The sequence below is a fragment of the Cucurbita moschata genome, unplaced genomic scaffold (genome assembly GCF_002738365.1).
Source record: "Cucurbita moschata cultivar Rifu unplaced genomic scaffold, Cmos_1.0 Cmo_Scf00028, whole genome shotgun sequence".
NCBI lineage: Eukaryota > Viridiplantae > Streptophyta > Magnoliopsida > Cucurbitales > Cucurbitaceae > Cucurbita > Cucurbita moschata.
Genome location: NW_019268544.1, coordinates 2635215 through 2646717, shown reverse-complemented (window position 1 = coordinate 2646717; position 11503 = coordinate 2635215). Strand labels below are relative to the sequence as shown.

The 11503-nt window shown below is 36.9% G+C and overlaps 3 protein-coding genes across 3 annotated transcripts; all 3 read right to left on the bottom strand.

The window, feature by feature from the left end:
* Window positions 1–1372: 1372 nt before the first annotated feature.
* On the bottom strand, window positions 1373–3369 carry LOC111463297 (homeobox-leucine zipper protein ATHB-6-like). The gene is made up of 3 exons (XM_023107175.1): window positions 2832–3369; window positions 2315–2691; window positions 1373–2213 (listed from the first exon to the last, which is right to left on the bottom strand). The coding sequence occupies exons 1-3, from the start codon at window positions 2890–2892 to the stop codon at window positions 1665–1667; spliced, it is 987 nt and encodes a 328-aa protein (XP_022962943.1). The 5' UTR covers window positions 2893–3369; the 3' UTR covers window positions 1373–1664.
* A 4042-nt stretch (window positions 3370–7411) lies between these two features.
* On the bottom strand, window positions 7412–8378 carry LOC111463089. The gene is made up of 2 exons (XM_023106899.1): window positions 7961–8378; window positions 7412–7747 (listed from the first exon to the last, which is right to left on the bottom strand). Exons 1-2 carry the CDS (start codon window positions 8213–8215, stop codon window positions 7412–7414), a joined length of 591 nt encoding a protein of 196 aa, XP_022962667.1. The 5' UTR covers window positions 8216–8378.
* An 816-nt stretch (window positions 8379–9194) lies between these two features.
* Window positions 9195–9584, bottom strand: LOC111463087 (vegetative cell wall protein gp1-like). The gene has a single exon (XM_023106897.1). It carries the CDS (start codon window positions 9582–9584, stop codon window positions 9195–9197), a length of 390 nt encoding a protein of 129 aa, XP_022962665.1.
* Window positions 9585–11503: the final 1919 nt, after the last annotated feature.

The window sequence follows — 11503 nt, the reverse complement described above, 5'->3', positions numbered from 1 at the left end:
CAAATAATAATACCATAATGCCCTCTTCAAATACGTAGCTTTATATTTATTTATAATAATTAAAATATTTCAAAATATATTCCAAATAACTTTGGATACATTTTAATTTTATTTGAACACGCCGTACAACATTTAATCATGAAACTTAAAAGGTGGTGAACTTTATTCCCTTCTCAAAATTAAGTTCGGAAATGATTAATATATACTAACAAAATTTAATTTTAAAAATTCACCGAATTAAATTATAATAATTTGAATAGAAATGACAGTAATTTTTAAAAAAATATAAACATAGATATTTAAAAAATAATAATTGGAGAATAAATTTCTAAAATTGCGAAGGAATGTCCGGGTAGAACTGGAAGGAGGGGAACGGAAAGTGAGCTTCTAGAAGGTAGTGTCCACGTGTCTTTTGAATAAAATCCACCTGTGATGAGTGGGACCCATGGCACATGGCTCGAGCAACCAAATACAAGTTTAAAGCAGTAAGCAGCTCACAAAAGGGGACCCACTGGTCGACGTAATCGGAATCTCTATTCCCTTTAGTCCACCTCACGCGCCCTTTACTATTCAATGCTCAAGTTTTTCAAAGCCAAATAAGAATATTTTCTAAAATTTTTAATTAAATAAATTTGTTTTAATTTTTAAATTTTAAATTAAAAAATGCAAAAAATATTTATAAAAAAAAAACTTCTAAAAGTCGGTTCTACTTGGAAGCGAGGGTATTTTGGGAATTAACACACTGATGATTTTAAAAGGTAAAAAAGAAAAAAAAGAAAAAAAAAGCTGCGGCTATGTGGTCCCACCTATTTTTTTAATCAACCAATCATAGGTCTCGTATTTTTTTAATATTTTTTCTTTTTCTTTTAACCATTTTTCATAGATTAATAAAATTTCCAAATTAAATGTGACTTATAATTAATATTAGATTAATATCAGATTAAGCTAAACATATTTGTTTAAGATGGATTTAATGTAGTAAAGTAAGGCATTATTGCTTAATGCTCCCATCATTAAATCTCTTCAAAAGGAAATGTTTGAATTTTATCTAATTTTAAAGCATTAATAAATGCAAATATATCCAAATAATTTATTTTTATGACTAATTCGGGTAGTTAATTAGTAAAATTTAAGATAAAAAATAATCATTTTTAATGATTATAATATATCCAAATAATTTAGTAAAAACCCCATTAATAATTACAAATATTAAGTGGCAAGTTTTCAAGTTCCAAAAATTTTAATAATAACTTTTAAAAATATCCATCAAGAAATTTATTAAATACAAATTAAATTTTTAATAATTTATTAAATAGAAAATTAAATTAAAAAGTTTTAATAGTTTTAAAAAAGTAACAATATGAGAATTTGATTTACTAAAATTGTAAATTAAAAAGAAAATAAAAAAGCAAAAGGGAAGGATTATTTGTTCATTACAACATTCGTTCTAATCATCGAGATCGAACACTAAAAGTTTCGTTTTTACAGCTTCACTCCGGTGAAGACTCTCTCTCCACCGTCTTTCTCTCGTCGGAGCCGGCAGCTGCTCCTTCTCCGACCAATCCCACCGTTTTTTTTATTAATATTAATATCTGCACAGTGCAAATTACGAGGACTAGATTATCTCCGGTGATCGGAATTCTTTTTTTGGCCGGCGTGTTTCTTTAGTTCCACTGATCGGGGATGCACCATTGCAAAGAGGGAGCTTGTTCATCGGAGAACAAATTACAGGTCTCTTCTCCACTGAAGAAATTATGCTCTTCAATTTTCACAAATGGTTGTGCATTATTATAAGCAGCCTTTTGAAACGGGAAGCAGTTCAAAGACGACGCCGGAGACGACAGGATTTGGTGGTGGCTTTGAAGGATTCCAGCAGCCGCAGATGAAACGACAGCGTTTGGGCTGTTGTCTTCGTTTAATATAGCGCTTGAATCACTGTCCGATGACCCATCTTTAAAATCAGGGAACAATGACACTTCAACTCTCTGATCACCGCCGTCGACGTCAGTGGCGACGGCGGCGGATTTGAAGCTCTCGTAGTTGAAGTCATCGGATTGATCGGAAGCAGCTGGAAGAGAAATAAGATCCACTGGTAGAGAATTGTTGGTTTGTTCTATTAGAAAAGTGTCCGATTCGAACGCGAAAATCTCTTCCTTTACTGATAAATTGCTCTCCGTCTTCTCTTCCTGAATCTTTGATTTCAATTCCTTAATCTAAAGAACAGAAACAGAAAAACAAACATCAATACAACAAATTCTATAACCTTAAAGTTCAGGAAAATTAAAAAACAGAGCATCATTGTCCTGTTATGGACCTGTTTGAGCAGAGCATCATTATCCTGTTGAAGGGTATCGAAGCTACGCTTGAGAGTATCATAATTTGCTTTGAGAACGCCGTAATCCCTTTCGAGTTGCTTAGTTTTCCAACGGGCTCGGCGGTTTTGGAACCAAACAGCCACTTGCCTCGGTTGCAGGCCAAGTTCTTGAGCGAGCTTCACTTTTCTCTCTGGTTCGAGCTTGTTTTCAATCTCGAATGTTTTCTCTAACACCTTGACTTGATCTACGCCCAGTCTCCTTTTCTTCCCGCCCAAATGGCAGTGTTCTTCCATGGACCCTTCTTCTTCGTCTAAGCCCTCCAACATCGACTGAAACTCCATTCCATAAACATGGCGGTTTCTCGGACTCTGTTCTTCTGCAATTAAGTACTGATAAGATTCTTGCAAGTGATTGGGTCCAAAAGGGACAAGAAATAAGATCACATGGGGATGTCGGGAAAATGGAAATTAAGCAGAAACGAACATATAAAACAAAAATGTTGTTTATATTTAAAACCTGAAGTAGGACAGACGGACATCAGAGCTCCCAAGGAATCTGAGCTGCCATGTCTCTTCATGACGGAAGAATTTCAAGAAACAAATCCTATTAATAAAACTGTCGAGGCGTTATTTATTTGAAGTGTAAAGAGAGAATTTTTAGGAGCTCAAACAATGGTTGGAAGTTGCAGAAAGCTTTAGAGTTAATGGAAGAAACAGAGGACGTTCCATAAGTGAAACTCTGCCGACTCTGTACAAATTCCCTGTTGTTTCTCCTGGATCTTTCTCAATCTTCTTCGATCCTCCTTCCCTCTCTGAACCCATCAAAATTAAGATTCAAACAACAAAACCCAATTCAAATCGACCCTCACGAATGGCGAAATCAAACCCAAAAACTAGGCCTACAGAACAAGAAGAAGAAACAGAGGATTGGTTGATTCATTGCCCAAGAACAACTCTCTCTCTCTCTCTCTCTCACTCTTTAATTTGGTCGTTTCTCTCTCTACTGGATTATTAGAGTGCGCAATGAAGATGAAGAAGAAGAGAGGAAGAAGACGAAGACGAGACGAATACGAGGGCAGTTTCCGCCCGATTACGATTAGACTAATACTTTCTCTCTCTTTAAATAACCCAACTCGTGGTTAGAATCTAACTGTGGTTGGGCTCACTGTAGTTTGAGAAAGCCAAATTCGTCTCAAATTCACACCAAATGCAAATTACGGCCCCCGTCTAAAGCGAAATTTTAAAACGGATGTATAGGGACAGTTTTGGAATTAATAAAAAGGAAAAAATAAATCTCTTTTTGATACTTTGTCTGTGCAGTTATAGCAATCTATAATTTTAAATTAATTAATTATTCTAAGTTTCTGTAAAATATTGTCACGTATTAGATTGGTTGTTGGAAGTTTTATTTTATTTATATTAAAATGCTTAAAATATTTAATTTGGGTTTGCTTCTGAAATATATTATAATGTTTATTTTATGTTATATGAAATGTAAGCTTATTTTTTAAAAATGATGAAATTTAGGCCTATTTTAGCAAAATATTTCATCACCTTAGTTCAGTAATAAAATCCAACTATTTACTTTTTTTAATATAAAAAGTTAATTGAAAATACGATATTTTTCAAACATATATTTTGGCTCAAATTTTTGAAAGATGTGATATGTGAACTGTGGCTCATCTGAAGGCTCGGCTAGTCGGCTCGGCTCATGAAAGCCGGGGGTGATTTCGTTGAAGTCGACGTAACTAGGCCGCCACTACGTCGGGATCGGGACCGGTACAGTTCATCGCCAGCAAACCGACAGAAATAGAAAACGGATAAATAGTTACTTTCACGTTAGCCTTCCTCAAAAACAAAAGAATTCAGATTAGACTTCTTTTTTTTTTCTTTTTCTTTTTTTTTTCTTTAATATATATATTTTTAATTATTTTCAAAATCGCTTATTCTTAGTAAAATTAACTGACCAAGTACAACGTAACTTTTAGTTTTTGTTAAGGATATTTAGTAATAAATTATATTTTACCATATATATTATATTTAATATTTTATTATATATTTAATATTTGCCTTATTATCATAGATATCTTTCCATTCGGTGTTATTTCAAATTATTACTATTTTCATATCCTTATAATTTATTTGATTATAAATAAGATAATTTTCACACTATTTAGGTGCGGTGGATTATGCAAACATTCTTAACCTTCTATCAGTGAGAGGTTTTCACATCTATAAAGAATTATTCGTTTCTCTTTTTAATCGATGTGGGATCTCATAATCCACTCCATTTGGAGCCCAACGTCCTTGTTGACACTCGTTCCCCTTTCAAATCGATGTGGGATCTCATAATCCACTCTATTTGGAGCCTAGCGTGCTCGCTGATACTCGTTCCTCTCACTAGGGATATCAGATCACGTGCGCAAATGGGTGCAAATTACGTCCACATATGGATACAAATCCATAACCAATTGGTTTGTTGCCAAGATTTGAAAGGAGAATTTAAAGAAGAAGAAAAGGAAAAAGGATTAGGTGAGAGAGATGAGTTAAGGAGAAAAGAAAGGTGGAGAAGAGTTGGAGAAACAGTATGGATGATGTCCTCAATTTTGTAATTAGAAAGGGACATACTCATTATGCCTTTGACTCCCACAAAAAGACATGCAATTCTCCTCTCTTCTTCTCCACATTCATTGATTTTGGTACTCAAAACTCAAACTCAAACCCTCTCTTTCTCTGCCTATCTAACAATTAAACACCTAAACACCTCATGAAGAATAAACACCTCATGAAGAATAAACACCTCATGAAGAATAAACACCTCATGAAGAATAAACACCTCATGAAGAATAAACACCTCATGAAGAACCACCACTATTCCCATGCACAAACATGTCTCCAAACCTTCCGCTCCCTGCCCACAATCCCCATGAATATCAACTTCAATCAACAACAAATCTTAAACTATTCATGCAACTTCTACATGTATCCATACACTATACAATCACAATTCTCAACTTTTTCTTTGAAAATGGTTCTTTGGGTGGAAGAAAAAGAGCCCTTTTTCCTTCTCTTTTTTAAAGTGAATATGCAAGAAGGTGGGGGAAGTGTTAGGTACATGGTAGCTTGGGTTTAGAGGGGAGAAGAATCTGAATAGAGAGAGAGAGAGGAAGAAGCCAAATTAGAAAAAAGGGGCATTCAATTGGGATGTGATGTGTGGTGATGGTTTTTTCCATAGGGGACACTCATCTAACTCAGACCTTAGTTGTTCTTTTGCATAGGGTTTAGGCAAGAAAAGGATGATGGTGGTGGGATAAGGCAAAACCTAGTTGAGTCGGGTGCTCTTAATTACAGTTCTGTTAGGAATCAAAGATCTTCACCAATGATACGATATTGTCTACTTTTAGCATAAGCTCTCGTGACTTTGCTTTAGGGTTCTCCAAAATACTTCATACTAATGGAGATAGTATTGATCTTCCACTAATAATTTTCAACAAGTTTCCATTCCCAAATAAAGCCAAACCGAATAGGATGGGTTGAGGGTTCCATCCAATCCATCGCACCCAGCTGGTTGTAGGGTCCCCTCTTGCTTTCTTGGGTCCATTTCTATGTGCTTATTTCAATTCTCATGTGTTTATATATCTCAAAACCCTCCACCTTTCGCTCTATCTTACAATTCAAAGTTTGTGGGAATTAAAAGCTTTTAGAGCTTTTCGAGGGGTGACGCATACATTCAATACATATTGCACTTTTTCCTCTCGGGATTGGAACTTAATTTCCCACTTTGATTGGAGAGAAGAACGAGTGACAGCGAAGACACTAGACCCCAAAGATAGGATGAATTTTGAGATCCCACGTCAATTAAGAAGGAAAATATTATAATATCTGCTAATAGTTAACTTGAGCTATTAAACTGTTACGTAGTCAAATTTAGGTCCAGACTATTTATAAACATGGTCGAGAACCGGACATGTCACTTTGGAACTCCTTTCATGGAAATACATTGAATAGATGAATAATTTTATTTAAAAATAAATGAACTTTGACAAAATAAAAGGAAAATGAAATAATTATTTTTTGGAAAAAGAAATGAGAAATGGTATCATTACAGGCTAGCCGACAAAGAAGTACAAAGCCGAAATGGGCCGGGTTGTGTAACAGTGTTGAAAAGTCAAAAATCAGAATATGGTCCAAAGTCTATGATGGGCCTATGTGTCAAGGGCCCATCAACTCTGATTATGGTGTCAGCTCAATCCAGATGGATAACCAATTCTGACTACCGACAAAGTCTTTTTATTTATATATTTGCCCAAAAAGATGAGGTTCAATTTTAGAAAAATACCCCTCAACTTATTTGATTTACTAAAATTTAAACTGTTCGAAGTGATTATCAAAACTTTGGGGCCTATCCACATGTTTATAATTAGATATATTAACGTGCCGAAAATGGAGACGTTCATAAAATTTTCGTATATTTTTGCCAAGATTAGAGTAAAGATCGAGTTCCTCCGATTAATTTTTTATCGTTTATTATTCTTTTAAATATAGTTATTTTAAAGTTTTCCTTTTTCAATATATATATATATATAGAGAGAAAATATATGTATATTAAGCGGGATGTGGGTGGGGCAAGGACAAAAAATATAATCTCGTCCTTGAGTCAATGGGGAAAAAATGTCCCCACTTCCTCTCCATCTAAACGGAGAATCCTCCTTCCGTCCCAGATGGATCCCCACGAATAAAATTGACCTCTCTATTTATAATGCATCTCTTTTTAAGAATGCAATAAGTACTTCGATTTTTTTAAGGATCGACAAATAAACACACCCTGTGTTAATGTGTCACTTGGGAGTGTTTCTCTATCTTGAATTTGCCTATTTTTCGGTCTCTTCAATCGTGTAATAATACTTTAAAATTGAAAAATAGAATGAAACTTCTCATTTTTGTAACATAATTAAGACATTATTTCATATTGCATTCCTTAATCTATGATTTATTTAAATGTTGACGTGGTTATTATTATTATTTATCACTTAATTAACTTCATTTTCCCCCTTTTTGTCTAGATATGACATTGTTATAATTGCGGAGGCTAAAGTTTTAAATTTTCCCACGTGGCTTCTTTTGGCAGCCTAAAAGATTTCCATCCACGTCACAAACAGACATATAATTTATATAATGTTCATCCAAACGACAAATTGAAGGTGGTGGTGACATAGATAGGGCCACTGTAACACCAAAAGCTGCCCAAAAAACCACAAGCTCAAAAGGATTAGAACAAAGAGGAACAAAGAGCTCTTCACCATCGCCGCCGATGATTCCGCCGCCTTCCACCACCGTCCCCATCCGCCGCAGCGTCCCCACGTCCGTCGCCGAAGCCTGCCACCTTAATGTGTACCCAACTTCCATACCGTTGAAGTACATTCTGTACGCTAACTAATAAATAATTTGTAGTATGATATTGTCGACTTTAAACATAAACTTTGATGATTTTTTTTTAAGTTCTCACACTCAAGATATATTTCTTATTTATAAATTTATGATATATTTATAAATTAGTCAACGTAGACTCTTCACCTCATCGACAGCCCACCAGAATTTGACTTGGAGGTGGACTTCGGCCATTATGAGGACGCCGCCTCTCATTTATCTAGCGAGAATCGCGGTTTGGATACAGAAGTTGACTTTTCTCCTCCGGTAACAGAATATTTTGCCAGTGACGGAATTAGCGGCGGTGGCGGGAGAGGGAAATAAGGGCTTTGAGGAATACGTTGGCTCTTCTTCAGCGAAGGCACAATTACAAGTGGGGATGAGGAATTCGATGAGAGATCGGCAGAGTGGCCATGAATGGACTTGTTTTTGACAGTCCACGGCGGCGACATTGACGGCGGGGTAAGTGGCCATATGGTGGCGGTCAATCAAGTAAATAGAAGAAGAAAGATAAGATTTTTAATGTTGATATGTAGACGGGGGACCAAGGGTTTAAAAAGTGAACCCAAATGAATATCTCCACGTCAGATATTTGGCTCGAGAAAAAAAAAAAAAAATGGCTCTCGACTCCCTCACAACCATCCTCAACGATTCTCTTTTAAACAAAGTATATCATAGAGTCTTCTTCGATCTTGTTCCGCACTTCAGTCCCTTTTTTAATACCTCACTATTTCAAGTTGGGCCAATTAAGAAGCCCAATAGCCATTCTCATCCGTCTATCTCCGCCACTACTTGGAGTTCAACGCCGCCTCCGACGCTGCCGGTCTGGACCCTGCCGTGATTCGGACATTTCCTGTTGTGGCCCATTCCGCAATAAATGGAATGAAAATCGCCAGGTGGTCGTTGGAAAATTTATTGTAAAAATATTTGAAAAGTATTTTGTTTTATTATTAATTTAGGGTATAAATAAAATAGAAACAAACAAGTTTCCAAGTAAAAGGTGGAAGAAGATGAACACAAGTCAACGGTGGGTTGTAGTTGGAATTTGATTCCTTCCATTACACCGTACTCACAACTGTATGAACACGACTCTCTACAATGGTATGATATTGTCCACTTTGAACATAAACTCTCATGGCTTTACTTTAGACTTCTCCAAAATGTTTCATACCAATAGAAAATATTATTTGATTATAAATTAGTCGACGTGAAACTTTCGTCATCCAACAATTATAAATACCACACTGAACAAAAGAAACTCTTATTCATCATCTTAAATTCGATATCCGATGTACAAAGGATTCATTTCTCCTTAATTTAAATGAATATAAACGAGCTCATCACAACAACAAAAGAATCTTCAAATAATCATCACTATCAAAATACAAAAAAACACGACATATAATATAAATAAATCGAAACCATATTCAAATGCAACGCAATCCCATCACCTCTACGCTGCTAACATCACTGCCAACAGGCTTCCGGCCACAGCCATCCCCAACGTACCCGCTCCGCCTATCTGCGATGCTGCTCCGGTTGGCTTGTCTGCTGGCGGTCCTTCCGGAGCTGATGAAGGAGGAGAAGCGACACGTGGCACAACAGGACCACCGGCTGGAGACCCAGAAGGAGTAATTGGAGCTGGAGGAGGCGCACTAGTCTCCGGAGCGGGTGTGGGCGACGCCGGAGTCAGAGAAGAAGCCGGCGTGGCTGGTGCCGGTGGTAGAGGCTGTGAAGGACCCAGAGCCGGTGCTGGTGCCGGTACCGGCGCCGGCGCCTGAGCCATACACGTGGCTGCCAACAAAGCAAGAACCATAATAAATCGAACCCCAGAGAATCCCATCGTCTTTACCGGAAAGAAAAATGAAAAGCGCCAAACGACAGCAGAATCGAACACTTTGGCTCACAGAATTTGCTTTGCTTCTAATCCATTGTTCTGCATATAAATAGGCTAGACGAATCCGATGCATGTAAACCAAGTACGCCAGCAATCCAGATTCTGACACGTGTACTAATTGAACTATGACAACCCTGATCAAAATCACACATTTGTACTTGACATAATCCACCCGTTGGATCCGCCACGTGGCGGTTATAGACATGTCGGTGGACATGGCTTTCTTGTCTCTTACCGTGTTCCAGTCGTACACGGCGTAGCCAGATAGTTTGCAATTTTCTGATAAACGTTAGTCCAGGCCAGGATGTCAAATATGAGTACAGGTGGCGGAATATCATTGGATCAAACTGCCGCAAATTCCAAGAACATGCATTTATTTCTGTTGAAATATTTAATTCATATTTTGCATGTATGTAGCCGTTGAGGCGTTTGTGGAGAGAAAATGGAGTTGGGTGAAAAGGATCAAATTATTTTCAATTCGACCCCCGGAAAATGAAGTATTTAAAATTGTGGCCCTAACTTAATTCACCTGTCATTGTCTAAGTTGATTTAGTATAATAAATGGGAGCTGAAAAAATAAAACTTTAAAAACTTTAAAAAAATACATAAAAATATCATATTATTATTAAGTTAAAAAATTGTTGATGATATGAACAAAATATATGACGGCGATACGTAACGAACCAAAGTGGACAATATATATTATTTAGTCTATTAAACAAAGTTAAAAAAATTTACGTCACATTGTAGAGAGTCGTGATTCCAAACATTTGGTATCAGAGTCATGCCCTAAACTTAGTCATATCAATCGAATCCTCAAATATCGAACAAAGAACTGTGAGCCTCGAAGGTGTAATCAAAAGTGACTAAAGTGTTGAACAAATGGTGTACTTTGTTCGAGGGTTCCAGAGAAATGAGTCGAGCCTTGATTAAGGAGAGGCTATTCAAGAGCTCCATAAGCCTCAGGGGAAGTTTATAGTGTACTTTGTTCGAGGGGAGGATTGTTGAGGAATATTGGGAGTGAGTCCCACCTTGGCTAATTTAGAGAATGATTATGGATTTATAAGTGAGGAATACTATCTCCATTGGTACGAGGCCTTTTGGCGAAGCCTACCAACTGTCACGGTCCTACATTTTTCGCCGCAGGCGTCATGATCTTGACACGCTAGCCTTGAGGGGAATTAAGCCCCGTATATGTTTTTTCGCCCCGACTTTGTGGCTTCGTCGGACCTTAGGCGAGGTTTGTCTTCGCCAATCGAACATCACTTGTGCGGAATCCAAGCTTGTTCAACCACACACGCCACCTGCACATGCATGTTCAATCGTCTGCGACACATCCGACTTGCCTCTACGCTAGGCCAAGTCATTCGGCTCGACCTTGGCTCTGCTCGGGTCAAGGTCTCTCAATGCAACGTCGCATCTCATCTTGCCATCTCGATCTCCATTGACAAGGCCCATTCTTGATGGCATGACCGAGCGAGTTATGATGGCGTCAAGACATATGTTCTAAATCCTAACAAAACCATCTCCCAGCTTGACTTTTTTTTTTCTCTTATTATGAATTAATTAGTATATATATCATTATTTCATTAGTAAATTCATACATTGCCGTTATTTTAATATTTAATGACAATTGTTTTTATGAATAATTATTTATGTGAATATTACCCATTTGGGGTATGACGATTTTTAATTTTTTGGAATTGAAAAATTAAAAAACCGGAAGATTACAAATAGAATAATCCTAAAATTAGGTTATTGCATGGGAAATGGAGAAAGAAATTGGAAGAGGCTGGATGATGTAGAGACGTCGGCATGAGATCCAATTAGGTTGAGGTGCGCGCTAAAAAGTAGGGGGGGGGGGG